Raw genomic sequence first — 18,455 nt, forward strand, 5'->3', positions numbered from 1 at the left:
AGGTTGTATCTGTCCTTGACCTCATTTTCTTGGTTCATTAATCAATGTTAAGTTTCCATTGCTTGGTCTTCTTCTCAGCTTCTATAAGCAATATGTCAACTATATTTGGTGTATGAAACAATTGTATGGTGTACGTGTCTGTTTGGTATGTATCATATGACCTTGACCTCATTTTCATGGTTCATTGGTCAATGTTAAGATTATTGGTTAGTCTGTTTCTTTGATACAATAAACAATAGATCAACTATATTTGGTGTATGGAATGATTGTAAGATGTATGTGTCTGTCTGGCGGGGTTTATTTGGCCTTGACCTCATTGTCATGTATCATTGATAATGTTAAGTTTATGGGATAAATGTAGTGAAATCTTTACTTTAATACTTTCAACATAAAACCAATCATTGTCAACAAAGCAGGCAAGACATTTCAGCATGTGCACTCTTGTTTGCATTCTGTCCTGTCTGTATAACTTTTAAATAAAAAAACAGTTGGAAAAAATGAAACATAATTGGAGTGTTCCAACAAGATCATCTTCTCTAAAATTGCTTAACTAATTTAAATAAAAACTTAACAAAGTTGATCTTAAGGGAGGCTAGTTTGTTATTTATATGCTGATCTATCAACCACTATGGTTAAAAAAAAAGAAATATGGGTAAAACGCCAGTAATTGTCCAATATCTTGAAAATCATGATAAATTCAGAAAACATTGATAATCAGAGAAGTTCAGAATGCCAAGATGTATCTAATCTCCATTTCTGAAATGAAATGAAATGAAGATTATGTTTTTGTTTACCAATTTAAGCATTTCCACTTATTATCATTTAAAAACTTTAATTGGTAGAGAGAAACTATAAATAGCAAAAATAATCTGCTATTAAACACTTAACTAGGAAAAATCTGAATATACCACATTCTTCGTTTCCATTCACTATTCTATATTACATTTATTATCTGCCATGTTTAATCCATTATTTTGTGGACTGATTGATATAAAAGGGGGAGGGTTGAGATTTAAAAAAAAACTAGTTCAATTCCTGTCAAATGTTCATGTGCATGCCTGCCATAAATCAGGAATTTTGAATTGTCAGTGGTTTTCTTTTGTTATATCTTAATGTTTTTGTTTTTTTGTTTTTTGTTTTTGTCATTTTTGGGGATTGATGGCAGATCTTTGATGTTTAACTATGTTTTCGGAAGGAAAAATCCTGTTATTAAAAATGGTGAAGTAGGGAAGGTGGAAGGAAGAGCTGCTGGCAGGCAACAGTCTCTGTGCTGGTTTATTGTCAAATTGACATCTTATCATATTGTACAGACACCTGTCTATTGTTGACCTCTTGATGTGTGTGTGTGTTTTTTTCATGTTTTGGTTGCTGTCTCATTTTTGTATGCCACATCTCTCCTTTTATTCATCTTTAAAAAATGTAATTTCATCAGCTTATTATTATGTGAATGTGACTTGGACTTGATCGATCTGTCAGAAGAAAGTAACAGAAAAAAGGATATCCTGTTTGTCTGTTAATTCATTGCATAATTCTATCATAAGAAGTAAACACCTTGATGTGAACTTAAATATTGACCTGACAATGTGTTAACAATCTTACAAGTGATAGTACAGGTTAGATACAACCAAGTGGTGATATGTTTCTGATAAGAGAAAATGTATCATGTGTACATGCACATGTTCAGGTGCAGATAATACCTATCATTTTCATATATACATGTACATTTAATGGTAGAGGTGCAATTTTAATTTCTGTCATATATGTACATGTTATATGTCATGTATGTAGCAGACGATTAAAGATAACCATTTGCCATTGTCTTCCATTTTGTCACACTTTCTATTATCTTTAACTCCTCTAAAACTACATTTCCAGAAACTAATCTAAGTTAAAACATAAACTTCTACAGCAGATCTTCCTGAACATGCATGAAATATTTGCCCCTGGACATTAAGCAATCAACAATCAATCAATCTGCAGATTTGGTAATGCACCAGCTATTTGTTTTGTGGTGTAATTGATATTTTGACCCTGATACTGCCTATAGTATAGTCAAACAGGATTGTGTGTGAGGCATGACTGTATGCATTTCTTATCTTAGCTCCTTTGAAACTATGCTGTTCTCAATAGAAACTTTTCTCAAGGACTACTGAAAACAGATTGACTTCCTACAAAATGTATTTATTCAGGAGCTCAACAATCATAAACTGTAATGTGTGTGAACTTTTCGGGTTTGTTAGACACCTACTTCCTGTTTCCGATACTTTTAATTATTTGTGGGGTTTGCTTAGCAGGACAAGACATGCATTCTTTTTTCTGTTTTAGCATGCAGAATTTGTTTTATTGAACTTCTATCAAAATCTGTTATATTTATTTATTTTAAAAGTATAGCTGTTTGAGGCAGTATTTATTTCTATATCCAATCTTTTAGTATACTTATCAGATTTAGAATAAATTATCAACCATTATATAATGTTAAGCTTCTATAGTAATATATATATAGTAATAACAGCAAGTCAGCACATTTGAACAGATGTGACAGAATCAATCTGTGTGTCATATACAGACTTTCTTTGTGTTTCCTCCAATGATTCATTTATTATAAATACAGGGTCATATAATTGATATCTACTTGAAGTATATTATACTTAATGACATTCATTATTTTAACATGTACATATAGTACTGATAATATTACTGTATTTTGCTTTATTCAGTTAAAAAAAAATCCCCAGTGAAATTTACGAAAAAACCCACAAATATACAATTTTTTCTTTTGGCTTTGATCACTTCTGCCTTTTTTCCCCTGGGTCTACAAATGTAGTCTTACATGTATGCTGCCATATAAAAAATACTACATGTACTGGTTTGAATGATATTGAACATAACATAGTCTAACTAGACTCTATGCATAATTGCTACACACTATACCAATTTAGTTTGGCAAGTTTTCCTTGTGATAATACACCTTTTTAGAAATAAACCCATTTCATTCCAGACATTAATTAAGTGAAGTACTGGTGAATAAACTGTGAGAACATGACTTGCAGCGAGGTTCATTAATAATTATTGATTTTGGCAAAGAACAAAGTGAATTTGTTTTATTTAATTAACACTAATTAAATATTTAAACATTTACACAGTGATAAAAATGATGGTGATATAAACACTGCTATATTTTTTTTTTTATTATTCATTTACATTGTTTTTTATTTGTTACATGTACATGCATTTACAGTTTTTATAAATTATGTTCATGAACATAAAAGAACATGTAAGAATACCCATTTGACATAGTTCAATTTGTTTAAAAATTATTTGGTCAAGTAAAGAATTTTTCTGACTAGAATGATGTTTCACCTTGTGTGGGTCTAACCAGGGGAATTTCTACTAATCGGCAAGGAAATTATTGTTACTTTTATTGAACACTGCAATTCTGTCCTGTTGCAGCAGCTGGTCCATGTCAATTACTCTGAACATGGACTTCAACCTTGAAGTCTATTGTATATACATACAAATTCCACTATTAATGCACCTGGTGTCGGAATGGAAACTGAATACACTCAGTGATTTAACTTCAATAATGCAACAATGGAGTACAATGTAAGAACATGTGGTCTCTATGTGTCAGTGCACAATACATGCTCCTACTAAAGATCTAAACTTCAGGCCAAAAATAATTTTTAAATTGATGTTGCCTACTTACCCAAAAAGTTTTATGACACAAATCGGTTCAAATTTTTATGCCCCTGCTGTAATGTACATCCCAATTTGGTTTCTGTTCTCTAACTTAAGTTTGCCTCAACCAAATGCTATGAAACTTATACACAATGATTATTACCACAAAACACAGATCAAGTTTGAAATTGGGTGGCGTCACTTTTACCTTTCTAGAGTTATGCCCCTTTACAAATGGAAAAATTGCTGAATTTTTCGTTTCCGTTCTCTAACTTTAGTTTGCCTCAACCAAATGTTATAAAACTTATACATAATGCTTATTACCAGAGAACTCAGATCAAGTATGAATTTGGGTAGCATCACTTTTACCATTCTTGAGTTAGATCCCTTTATAATGTTATATGCAAGTGGGGGCATCATCTGTGTCCCATGGACACATTCTCATTTATTTTTTTAAAGATTTTTTCCTAATCTAACGTTTTCTTGTATAAAACATGTAACTTATGTTGTTTGCCAAAAAAAAAAATCCCTACCTACCTACCCAACCCTACAAGGCATGGGTAGGCAACATCAAACAAAAAATTTGTGAAGGGTGTCCTCAATTTTGAACTACTGTGGATTCATTTAATTTTTGTGGATACAAATTTTCATGGTTTTTACCAAAGTCTGTATACAAATCTCTGGTAAATATTTACTTGGTTGAAGATTTGAACTGATGGTTTACCTGTAACCACGAAATCCATGGAAATAGGTATCCCACAAATAATAATGAATCCACAGTAACTGATGTTTATTTTACTGTTTCATTTGTGATACTTTTATAAACATAGTAGCTTCAAGTACTCTCTGATCTGTACTTAGTGTCTTTTTTGTTTTGTACATAAATCAGGCTGTTAGTTTTCTATTGAATTGTTTCACATTTGTCACCTTTTATAGCTTACTATGCAGTATGAGTTTTGCTCATTGTTGAAGGCCGTACAGGGACCTATAGTTGTTAACTTCTATGTCATTTGGTCTCTGGTGGAGAGTTGTCTCATTGGCAATCATACCACATCTTCTTATTTTTATAACCATCAATGTAATATTAATTAATTAATGATCACACTATATTGTCAATTCTTATAAAAAAATAATCCAAAGTCTATGCATCACTCGTAGCCCAACAAGTTAACCATTTGAATGTATCACTTATAATTTGTCATACATATAAGAAGAAAATATGAAATACTTGTATTACAAATCTAAGATAAAAATTTGAAAAAGTAAGGTTACTTCAATCTAATGTCAAAATACAATGTATAATCAAAATTCATTTCTTTGTTTTTAACATAACTTGGCGTGTTTTATGTTCAGTGTGTGTGAAATGAATTCTTTCCATTAGGTTTGCCAGGTTGTTAGTTAACCAGTAAAATAAAGAATGGATTTTGTCTTAGTTATATACATTCAATTAATTAACTTTTGTGTACCTCATAAATTATGATGCACATGTATGTAATTGGTAATTATTTTCTGTTACTGCAATGTCATTAAGTCCAAGTGAATTATAAATTTTACTGGATAGTTTTAGTTGTGTTTTATGTTAGGCTATAAATTATAGTATAAACAATGCCTAGACTAGGTGGTGCAATTAATAGTAATCCTCTGTAAGTCACAACTGTAAAATTCAATCTATAACCCATTTGTAATAATTTGATGTCTTTCTAAATTTGTCTAGATTGTTAAAACTTCATTGTCAGTTATTGATTCTGTGACAAACTACATCCAAACATGGTGATTAAAGTTTTAGTACACAGATCATCACGGCAATCTGTTTATACTGTGTGGTTTTTGTCAATAGATGTAGGTATTCCTATAAACAATAATTAGGCTTACAAGAAATAGAAATATAACTGATTAAAATCTACTTTGTAATCAGGAATAACAAACACAATCTAAACAATCAATTTTCATATATGCTGGCTATATTTTTTTTTAGATAATCTGTCAAGTGCATGCATCTGATCCAAGTATTTTCAGGCAATTTTAATATTATTAAAACCAGATCTTCTTCCAGTTATGCCAAAAAAATATACAAAAAAAACCTAGTTCCAATGATCAGCAGTAATAACAGGAGACCAGTAAGGTACCTATATTGGTAATTTGAACACACCTCTAATTTTTCTCTCTGCTCTAAGATTTGACTAATGAATTTAATGAATGAGAGAACTGGTTATAATCTGATTGGAAAAAGTAGTTAATCATTCACACCATAAACTAATTCATATAGATTTTGCTTCTCTGACTGTTCATGGTGGGTAGCCTGCTTATGTCTACTTAAATTTTTTTTCTCACTCATTTTGTAGAATGCAACACTAATGTGCTTACATATGTATCAATTGATTGTTCTTCTTTAGGTTTATTTGTAAGACATGTCTCTAAATAGGATAAAAATAGGCAGAGAGGAAAGTTGGATTTTTTTTAAATGCTCTGTTTATATAGAGGCCCTTTTTGGTTTTGCTGCTGTGATATATAACATATCGAGCATAACTGATGAGAGTTATTCTAGTCATACATTTTATATACATGTACACTAGGACTTAGGTGATTTGACGAGAGATTTTTTATAGAACATGTGTCTGTGATTTGCACATTGGTAAAAGATCAAAAAGTTATGAAGATACATTTCTCTAATTCTTCGTCAATTTATCCCTTTCTGCACCCATTGTATAAAAAAAATTTAATCAACGTGTGGTTCGTTTGATCTCAGTTCTTCATTGGTTAAAATCCGATTATGACGTCAGATTTTCTTGCTTTCCTCTGAATTTCCTATTGTGACGGCATGAAAAAGGCGACCATGCCTGATGACGTCACATAGAAAGAACACATCTTTTTGCAGATCATTCAAAGAGAAGGAATAAGTTTGCCTGCATATTGTTTGAAAATCATTAGAGAAACAGATTCCACCACCAAATCTCGTGTAATACGATATTTATCCACTCTCGACAGTTAAATTTTAAATATTTAACTGTCTCGAGTGGATAAATATCGTATCACACTCGATGCAGTGGTAGAATCTATATCTATCGATCTCATTATCTGGAATTATCCATGTCTCATTATACATAGGAAACTTAGTTTGCGAAATTCAATGCACTTGAATACTAGTGAAATCTGTTGATATTTTGAGCCCCCCACCAAAAAAATAAGTAATAACCACAAGACTCTTCAGACTATGAAGGTCGGGCAAACCATGAAGAATATGATAACAGTAGTTGGTGAACATCCACTGTATAGGTACCTTTACATACTAGATAAGCCTGACTCACATATATTACAAATTTAAGGTGGTACCAAACACCTTGACTAAAATTAATTTGGCTCGTTTAATTTTCATAAAATTTTGACAAATTATTTACTTTGACCCTTTGAAAAGAATATAAAAATTTCAAAAAACTTGAACCACACTCTTTATCGGAAAAATTTCATTGCATATACAGCAGTTTGATAATCACTAATTTTGATCATTGAGAAGCTTAATATTTTCTTAACAATAGAATGGGATTAAAACATTCAGCTGATGTTTACAGAGTTACCTCCCTGTAGTATTATGAACCACCTTAATTGCAAAAATTGTGGTCTTCTTTTATTGAGCTTTCTTTGATCAGACAAGAACCAATTATACAATAAATCAAATAATATAGACTTTTTGTAAGAAAATGTTCTTAATAAAAGTACAGGTATATATAGATGAAATTGCATACAAAAGTTTCATAAGAAGTTGAATTTTGATGATATGCTTTATAAATGTTTTTATTTCTTTCAGACAAGAAACCTCCTGAGAGTGTTTGAAAATGATGCCTTTGCATTGAAAAAGTATACATTGGGATTACATAATTGTTGTCAAAGAATTATGAAAGCACAGGTAATGTCATACGTTTGAAATTCATTTATTAAGATTTCTCAAAATCGATTTTGTGTATGATACAGATACTTGTTTTAAAAGTTTCAACAAATATGCATTTATTTGATCCTTTATGAAACCGCAGGTAATGTATTTGTTTAAAATACATTTATTAAGTTAAGATTTCTCAAAGTTGATTTTGTGTATGATGATAAAGTTACTTGTTTTAAAGTACAGGTAATGTCATATGTTTGAAATTCATTTATTAAGATTTCTCAAAATTGATTTTGTGTATGATACAGATACTTGTTTTAAAGTTTCAACAAATATGCAACAATGTGATCCTTTATGAAAGCGCAGGTAATGTATTTGTTTACAATGTAAAATACATTTAAGATTTCTCAAAGTTGATTTTGTGTATGATGATAAATTTACTTGTTTTAAAGTTTCAACAAAAATGAAACTATGAAGACAATGAAGTTTAAAGTTTTATAGCACAGTGTAGCAAGGTTAAACCCTTGTCTTGCTTTTTTTAAAAGGTCCTGTAAAACCAGGGATTAAAATATCAATTTTATTTCAAAATGCTTTTGCCAAGTCAGGAAAAATGATGAGTTTTTTGTATGATTCTTTTATCTGTCATCAGTAAAAATGCTTTGCCAATAGTGCGTTATTTGGATATTTTGACAAAATAATCAAAGTACTGAAGTACTGAACATCGGATGACCGCAGGTTCTTGTGGATGGTCAAAAGCACATGTCACAGAAACAGATCACATCTCTATACCTGAAACTGAGGTTAATTTACAGAGATTTTTTTTTCTTATACAAGTTCGTGCTTGGATGATGAATAAATCAGCTTACTAAAAATATTTTCATAATGTTACTTTGACGTCATTTCTTAAAACTAAGTCCCAAACATAATTGCTCAGTTGACTTGTGTCATCCTCATGCGATACGAGATAACTATAATTCTGATGCAATCCCGAAAAGGGGGGTCATCACAAACAAACATGACATTAAATTGTCATTATACGAACTAGAACAAACAGCTCTATGTTGCTTTGATATTTATCAATTTCAGGAAACATGTGAAATAAATTTCAGGTCCATTTCATTATAGTGCCTAACAAGATTGTGTGAGGTAGACGAAATTGACCTTAAAACGATCGTATTGTCTTTTGATGTCCAAAAATAGGCAGATCGGACATATAAGGACTTTATCTAATGACTACATAAATTTGGGATTTATTATTATTATAATATTCTAATGAAACTGAAAATTGTATTTTTTTTTTAAGATAAACAACAATTTTACCTGGCGTAGCCGTGCATAAATGTTATTCTGCATTTATCTTCGAAAAATGGCATATTTAATGGAATAGAATGTTAATACAGTAAACTTTCTCTTTTTTCTCCGCAATAGGCTATCAAAAATAATTTATCTAATGTGTATGTGGAAAATTATGTGAAAAGATAAAAAGTGGCAATTGTTACCTTTCATACCTTAAGTTTCATTCATCTGATTCTGACCAATGCTTATATACTAAATATCTATTTATATGCGCTATTATTGTTGTTGTTACCAATAATGTAAATCAATTGTATCTGATTTTATGCCCTTTATGGGCCCTGTAATTTGGGAAATAAAAAAAAAAATCTATTCATTGATAAAACATAATATGGACTGGTCCAGTGTCCAGTTTGCAGGTCATTTAATTTTCTGTACACATTCATGCACGCTCTGATTTAATCAATATACTCGTACGAAAAAGCATGAACAGTTTGAAGGTAATCTAATAATAACTTAATCCAATCAAATTGCATAAGATTCAATAACAATGTCAAGTCCACATCATAATGAGTAATAGCTATAGAGGTAAACTGGGTAGGGAGAAAATGACAGATATTTCAAGTTAATATTTATGCAATAACGAATTAAAATTTGTCAACCAAAAGTTTTGCTACAATTTCAAAAACATGTCGTTCTGTATGGGTATAGTTTTCGGATCTTTCATTAGCGTATTTAAGGCTATAAAAAGTTTGGGCTTCAAAAGTTCACACAATTATTGACTTTATACAGAAAATTCGTCCTTGTAAAACATTTAATAGTTCACAAATGATACGCTATTTTAAAGTAAAATTATTTCTTAAAACACTGAAAAAATTTCATTCATATTGATAAAGTGGTATCGTCATAAAGTGCGTTGAAATGAACAGTGGTATAGCAAACATCGAATTCCCTCACAAAATGTTATCACACACTACAGTAAGGGGAGTCAGTTAAGTTTGTCTATTTTTAGATACTATACAGGTAATCATTTGACACTACGTATACAACCTGTGTGACCTGTGTAGTGATTTTGATTTTACGATAAATTCATGAATGAACGATAATTTTATGAATGAACATGAGCACCTGACCTCTTTCTTAAACACCTATTAAACATATAAAACCGTATTTAATAAGGAGATAATTCAGTCAAATTTTCAGTACTAAATCAACAACTGAAATGATTCCATTTTTTGATGAAACATCGTACGAACGGAGAACGGAATCGCAGGTATAAAAATCCACTTTTTTCCCTTGTAATGACCGCGGATCTATAATTTTTATAGATCGGTTGAAGTCCCAAAACTAATTTGCATAATGGAAATTTAGGCGATAGCAATACATCGGAATGACCTCAAGGTCATCCTCTGTAAAAATGGTGTGGTGTATTTGTACGTTAGTTTTTTGTTGGACTTTTCTGAATACACAGGCAAACAATTCTTGAAAAAAAAACAGGATGTTAACAGATTTTAAAAATAATGATAAAAATAACTTTAATAAAACAAAAAACCTATTTATCTTATTCTTTGCTAAATTCTGTTTTTTTTTTGTTTTTTTTTTGTGGTTGATGTTCTGTACATGAAAAAAAACCAGGAAAAGTTGCCCAAGTAATGACATGAATAAAAGGTAAACCAAACTCTACCAGGTGATTCTTCAACTGAACATAATTTCATGTAGAAATATAGAAATATCACCCTTTTATATCCTGATTGAAAAATCAACAAACATCCTTTTTTCATATAGTGAAAAGTTTTTGCCTTTGTCTTTTTACAATAACTTATAAACTCCTTTCATTTTTACTTGAAATCTGATTATCATGTAAAAGCTCCATTAAATATACATTTAGTGATTCATAATAAACATGATCATTTAGTCTGTTTACAGATATGTGAGTCAAAGAAAGTAGACAATGTAAATTCATAAAAGTTTAAAAAAATATTTAAATCTATTTGATCTTTGGAAATGTTTTATTTATTATAAATCAGTACACAACAGTTAATAATGTGTAATTATTGACCCTATGTCAAATTTACTTTGAATTGACATATTAAATATGATTGAAATGAGTACATAAGCATATATATGAATAAAAGGAGATATGGGGTGTAAGTCAATTAGACAGCAACCACATGACACATATACATGTATTAAAAAAGAAACAATAGAGAGCTAGAAGTCAACTTACAGTCTTACTTTTTATTCTGCTTAAATATACCTACTAGCCTTTTAAAACCCTTTGTCTAGATTTGCTGGAGGAAAAACTGAAGAATTGTATATACATGGGATAAAAGTTCCTTAAATTTGTCATGTCATAAAGATTACTTATTTATGAACAATGTAAACTTCAGAAATTAAGAATTTTTAATGTTAGATATATTTAAAAATTTACTATTTTTCAGAATGAATTATGTGCAGCAACACAAGCATTGTCTCAGCAACTTAGAGATTATGAAATACAGGTATAAGATTTACACACTTTAGAATGATAACTTGTTAAAAGAATAAAAAAAAAAAGTGATAAAAATGGAAAATACAATTCTAGTAGTTCTAGGGAGTAAAAATATTTTCTTGGATTAACATTGTAGAGGTCGAATTGTGAAAAAACAAAATTTCATTAAAAGATTGATCCTTATTTGCTTAACATCCATTGGCAAATTTGAAACATAGTTAAAAATTGCCCCAAGAATAAGCTAGATAAGTACTGCTTTACCATTTTTAGATAATGTTTATTTACAACAAAATTGAAGACTACTTTCTTTAACTTGGTACCTTCAGTATGTCCTAAGACAGTTAACCATTCACAAAGGTAGTAAGCTGAATTTTCTATGGTATCTGAGAATAAACAGAATTTTTTGTGCTTTTTACCCCAATAATTGTTACTGTTGTTTTGACATAGTATATTTATATTATTTCAGACTTTTCCATTAGAACCAGAAGACAGTATACTAACTACAACATTAAAACAGTTTTCTAGTTACTTAGATGATGTAAGTTATAGACAATCAAGTGTTAATTAATCATTACTGCTAATCAGTCTCTGATTGTGATAGAACAGACACAATCCTTTCAAAAAGGTCTACGTAAGCTCAACATCAGTTATATATGGTACATGCAACATGAAATCACATTCATGTGCTAGAATGTAGTCAATTGATTATATCACAAGCACAACATACTGTGTAAAATCTTGATTATATTTCACACAAACACACACTAGAGAAAGCAGCTCCATTTGAGAGCTGGAAGGTCACTAATATTCTTATATTACATATATGCAAACAAAAAATAGTTTAATTAAATGTATAAGTGGTTAAACCTCCCAATGCAGACATATCATATTGATCCTACCAAGCAGTGCTAGCATAAATTTTATCAATGTATGAATGAAAAAAATATTGTTTTATAGTAATGCTACCTATGGAAGAGCAATGCTTGCTAATTCCAATATAGTGACATCATTTACACCCAAGCAAGCATAGCATTTATCTCTGACTCACCTTGTGTTTACATTGCAACAAGGTTCTGATTTAAACATATTTTGCACCAAGCTAAATACAGTTTGAATTGTCGTTGTCGTCGGCGGCGTCCACAAATATTCACTCTGTGGTTAAAGTTTTTGAAATTTTAATAACTTTCTTAAACTATCCTGGATTTCTACCAAACTTGGACAGAAGCTTGTTTATGATCATAAGATAGTATCCAGAAGTAAATTTTGTAAAAATAAAATTACATTATTTCCGTATTTTACTTATAAATGGACTTAGTTTTTCTGCCGGGAAATATTACATTCACTCTGTGGTTAAAGTTTTTTAAATTTTAATAACTTTCTTATACTATTTTGGATTTGTACCAAACTTGGACAGAAGCTTGTTTATGATCAAATGCTAGTATCTAGAAGGAAATTTTGTTTTCTTCCAGTTAACATTACATTCAGTCTGCAGTTAAAGTTTTTAAACATTTATTAGATTCATAAACTATCCTGGATTTTTACCAAACTTGGACAGAAGCTTCTTACAATCAAAAAATAGTATCAAGTGGAATATTTTTATTGATTTACTTCCTCATATTTGTTGAGCCTGCGATTAACAGAAAAAGTAGGCGAGACACTGGGTTCCGCGGAACCCTTACGAATTTTTACTGTTTATTGAAGTAAAAAAAATTATAAAAAGTAAGATATATTTAAACTTTTATCTTTTGGCATGTTTCAGCTGATATAAATGAATTAATTTGATATGTTTTATTCATTTTTAACACTTATACCTACTAATTGAGTCCTTATAAGTTATGATATTGCATATTTTAGATATATATATATATATATATATATATAAAAATTGACAAATTAATTATTACAACATTTTTCAATCAAGATAATTTTTATTGAAAATGCATAATTTTTACAGGTACATAAAACTACAGGTAAATGAAGTTACAGGTGTCTTACGGTGTCTTCCTCCTATTCCCACTTTTTAAAAATCACTATTCCTTCTATTCCCACATGCAAATAACAATAGATGTTTTGATAAATAATTTGTTTTTATAACAATCAACGTTAATTAAAAATCATCCAAGATTTATCTGTATTTTTTAAAAGAAAACATATTTTTACTATTTAAGTATATTATTTAAAAAAAAAAATTAACACACTGTGTATTTGTAAAAGGTTTTTTTCTTCTTCAAAGAATTACCTTATAATAAAGAATAAGTCAGATAAACAGAAGTAATATACGATTAAAAAATCATTGAATTTATAAACCTAAAATTTTTTCATCTGAACACATAAATTGATGATAGATAATATAAAAACAAACTTTCCCATCTTGCAAGATTTCCATGTACATAAAACGCAAAACGAACCTACCAGTTTTACCCATTCTTGCTAACAGACGACAGCATAGTTTGGTGTGTAATAATCTTCAGAACTCAAAAGAATCTAACTCATTAGCAGTAGCAGATATCATATACTAGTATGGTAAATGTACATTTTACTCCTGTCCAAGGGTATTTTTCAAACTTTACACATTTCACGTAATGGTTGACGGCGCACTGTATCCATTCGTACACAGTTTACTTCCAGCCAAGAGCGAACTAGTATACACAAGATTCATGACTTACTCAAAGATGTATGCCACCAACACCAACTACAACTTCAGCCTACCACTATCTTCTTGGACTATGAAGTCGTCATCCGAAATGCAGCATATCCGTATCTTTAAACTCATAAAACTACTGAAACATGAGGAAGCTACGCCCTGACCATGATCCAGTATATGCAGCCGGTGGGAAGAGAGTAGCCCAAAAACGAAAGTATGTCGAAATCAACAACAGATTAGAAGAGATTACGGACAGATGCCCAGTGAGGAAGTCACAACAGTACAGTATGGTGATGCAGCCTTTCACCTATTTACGTTCAATAGATTAATAAAAATGCAGCCTCATAATTTGTGTTGTGAAAAAAATAAAATAATTTACTATATTTGTTTCCATTTCTTTCATATTTATCTAAATTAAAAACACAGAATTCATACACATACAAAATTTACCTATTACCTATCATAAAAAACACTGGTCAATTAAAAGTTGATTAAACAATGTTTATACAGTATAATCCTTTGTTTGTACAAGTTTTCCTCCTATTCCCACATGAAATTTTAACTTTTCTTACCAGATTTATAAAAAGTGGGAATAGGAGGAATGAACCTGTCTTACTACCTATCACCTGGCATTGCTAGGTGTGAAAATTTAACTACTATAAATACAACAGCCCCCAATAAATGATGACAAAACATAGTTGAAAGTAATAAAAGTGATATTTGAAGACTCACTTGAACAATAAAATATTTCCTATCTATTAAATGAGAGACAAAAATCATCATTATGCAGGAAACGGAAGGTATGAAGGACCGTTTTAAACAAAAAAAATAAATAATGTAGTATATATAAATTTTACCTTTACATAATCAATATTTACATGATTTACATACACATAGTACAACCATCTTGACCTTAAGCACCAAACTGAAACAAGAAGACCCTATTTGGAACTTCTAATAGAATCTATACAATATAAGACAACACCAAAACCAGTGCAAAATGTAATGATTGCAATGCTATAGTCAGTGCAAAAGCCACCTGATGAGTTTCCTTGCCAGGGACAAAACATTTTTATCTTGTGTACTAATAAATCATGGTAAATCACTGTTTATTAAGAATTTACAATAAAAATAGAAATGAGAACATTTGAAATGACTTTAACACTTTCATTATTTCATTACTATAAGTAATTGACCAATAGAGGGTGGTTTTTATAGTAATGTCCACTCAAAATTTCAATCGACCAGTATTTGCCAGTATTTCCCGGTATTTACCGGTATTTACCGCCGGCATGGTCAATACTAGTATTGACAGCTTTTTTGCCAACCTTGATTGTTAGTAGAAAATACCCTCCCTTAAAAAAAAACAAAACAAAAACCAAACCAAAAAACAACAAAAAGTAAAAAGATATAGAGAAATAATTAAAAAAAGATACATGCACATTTTAAAAATTATCATAAGTTCATAATCATTAGAAATATTTCGATACACACTGCTAATATGGATAGTTGTAGTCTATCTTGCAGTTGCCATAATTTAAGGTCTATAACATTGGGCAACAAATTGAATTTTTTAGAAACCAAGGAATGGAAATACAAATTGTAAGACATTAGTATTAATAGGTTTTAAATTAGTCTATATGTATAATATTTTCATTCTAGGTAAGCTCAATACAGCAAGTTTTATCAGCACAGTATTCAGAAACTATGATGTATCCTATGTCCAGATTTATTCAAGCAGATCTTGAAGGTAAGAATGAGAAAGCTATTAAAAATTTGAGTAATGCAGAATAGTAACTGATAGAACAGGAAACTGGGATTTCTGTATTTCAAAGTGTAAAACAGTATTAGATGAACATAGTCTGACTTTTGGTGAATATTTTTTCTGTAAGTCAAAGTTCTGGATACACTTTACAAAATGAAAAAAATGAGTTTTGCATCTGATTATTTCTGAGGGAGAAAAGAAAGTCTGAAATTTCGATGAAGTGATTTCTATTCATATATTCCAATGTCTATTCATTGGTTTTTTGGGTTTTGTTAATCTTGGTTTCAAACTGAACATATACACACATATCTAATGAGGAAAAAATATGCATTTTGTTGTGTATTGATGTTTATAGTTTTCATAATTTGATGGCCTTGAAAATCCAAAGCAATAAAATGCATTATAGTACCCTGAAAACTATGCAGGTACTCCAGTTCATAGAATATAAAATCAAACCAATATAGCCTCTTGACATAGCTGTATTCTTACATTCCACTGTGAAGTCACATCACTGTCAACAAACTTGCATCCATTTTAGCATATAAAACCACTCTTCACTTTACAGGCACTTAGAATTTTTCTGATATAATAAGTAAAGGAAATTTTGTAATAGTAGGCAATTGAATTGAATTAAGTTAAATGATACAAGTACTAAGATATTTATCAAAGTGTATACAAAGTAAATTTCAGTGAAATTTAAAGAATGCATTTAATGATTTTATCTTGAGGCTCCAATGTATGATGACTTTTTTTTTGTTTTTCAGAAGTATCAACCCTGTGTGAAATGTTTCAGATAGCAACAACTGGTGAGAAAGATTCATTATATTTATGTCCCCTTCACTGGGCTAAGGGGCATTAAGGTTTACCCTTGTCAGTACACCCCAAAATTGGTTTCTGTTCTCTAACTTAAGTTTGCCTCAACCAAATATTATGGAACTTCTACACAATGCTTATTACCACCAAGTACAGATCAAGTTCAAATTTAGGTGGCATCACTTTCAATGTCTTGAGTTATATCCCTTTATTGACTGTTGCATATTTATGTGGGCATCTGTGTCTCATGGACACATTCTTTTATCCTTTGTACATGTGTATGTAGCTCAGCTGTTAATTGAATGTATATAAATACTGCCAATAGCTAAGGCAATAATTGGAGAACTGTAGCATTTGATTTGTCTCCCTTGCATTGACTAGTGTTGTTCAAAATGTGACACACTTTTCAAATTATTTTCATTTGAATTATTTATAAATCTTTGATGATGAATTTTGTATAAATATATATTATATTCAAACCATTCACTTCACTTCACAATCACCTAGAATATTGATGTCTAGATGTCAATGTATTAGCACATTTATTTGTATTCATGCTGAACTGCATTTTCACAATAATGGATCATCGAAGGTTTTGAATGTTTTAAAGGATATTCATTAAAAACTTTTCTTTTTGAGAACTAATCAATCAGTTTTAAACCCAATATAACAGAAACATTCCTTATATACTGAAGGAGAATGTTACTTTGGTGATCTTCCAACTAACATGGCTGCCATTGATGCTTTTAATCTAATATTGCTTGGTACCCTTTAAGATGCTTGTAATTTCAACCTTGTCTGCAAGCATTTAAATCAGTTAGTTACAGGAAAGCATGTGCAAGGCAAGATGTAGAGTATATGCCTATGAAGTAGCAACCTAACAACACAAAAACCTAAAGACATCTAGAGGTCAACATATGGTCTTCAACATGAATGATCTCTATTAAGTATTTAGAACCATGATAGTTACATGTATTAGAATTTCCTTTGAATTTTTTTTTCAATTTTTTATGCCCCCGCCGTAGCGGAGGGGGCATTAAGTTTTACCCTAGTCCGTCTGTACGTATGTCCGTATCAACTACAATTATGGACAAAGGAAGATAACTCCAATTTTAAAAATTAATTTAAACAATTACATCAACTACAACCAATGTTTTATACAACGCAATGTTCACTGAAAAAATTAAAACAATCTTTACCCTTCCGTCCTTACAAGCACTTTGATTAATGTTCTTCAGTTTTGTCTCTTTATAACCTTATATGATATTTTGTTTCTGTTCTCTAACTTAAGTTTGTCTCAACTAAATTTAATGAAATGTATATATAATGCTTATTACCACTTAACTCAGTTAAAGTTCAAATTTTGGAAGCGTCACTTTTAGTTCTTGAGTTATGTCCCTTTATAATGTTATATGCTAGCGGGGTCATCATCTGTGTCCCTATGGACACATTCCCCATTTATTTGTAATAAAGTCGGGTAACTGTGAAAAGAAATCTTTGTATTTTCAACCTATTAAGTATTTACATTAAAACTGTTTTTTTCTTTGTAGAACATGAAAGTGCAATAAAGAATTATATGAAATTACCAAAAAAGAAAGAAAATGATAGACAACGAATGGAGTATAATGAAGAATTATATGGGATGAGAAAAAAGTTTCACCAGGTAAGAACAACTTCAATTTTTACAACAAATTATAGCAAACAATTTGCATAGGTTCTTAACATATTTGTTCTCATCTCAACAAAGCTGTGTAGGGTTTAATGTTTTTATACGACTGCACAATTTTTGCAGTCGTATGTTATGACATTGTTAGCATCATCATTGTTGTCCGAAAACTGTTGGTTTCCGGACAATAACTTGTGAATAAGTTTATGAATCTCTATGAAATTGAACCAC

At 30.3% G+C, this 18,455-nt stretch overlaps 1 protein-coding gene across 7 annotated transcripts in view; it reads left to right on the forward strand.

The window, feature by feature from the left end:
• LOC127721683 (DCC-interacting protein 13-alpha-like) overlaps window positions 1-18,455 on the forward strand; it is a 52,158-nt gene that overhangs the window by 6,029 nt on the left and 27,674 nt on the right. For all 7 annotated transcript variants that reach the window (XM_052228481.1, XM_052228498.1, XM_052228502.1 and 4 more), the window contains exons 2-7: window positions 7,481-7,579; window positions 11,287-11,346; window positions 11,803-11,874; window positions 15,643-15,730; window positions 16,510-16,551; window positions 18,109-18,221. In XM_052228481.1, coding sequence (XP_052084441.1) covers window positions 7,481-7,579; window positions 11,287-11,346; window positions 11,803-11,874; window positions 15,643-15,730; window positions 16,510-16,551; window positions 18,109-18,221 — 474 coding nt within the window. The remainder of the gene's footprint in view (window positions 1-7,480; window positions 7,580-11,286; window positions 11,347-11,802; window positions 11,875-15,642; window positions 15,731-16,509; window positions 16,552-18,108; window positions 18,222-18,455) is intronic.

The sequence above is a fragment of the Mytilus californianus genome, unplaced genomic scaffold, assembly GCF_021869535.1.
Source record: "Mytilus californianus isolate M0D057914Y unplaced genomic scaffold, xbMytCali1.0.p SCAF_1, whole genome shotgun sequence".
In the NCBI taxonomy this organism is placed as follows: domain Eukaryota; kingdom Metazoa; phylum Mollusca; class Bivalvia; order Mytilida; family Mytilidae; genus Mytilus; species Mytilus californianus.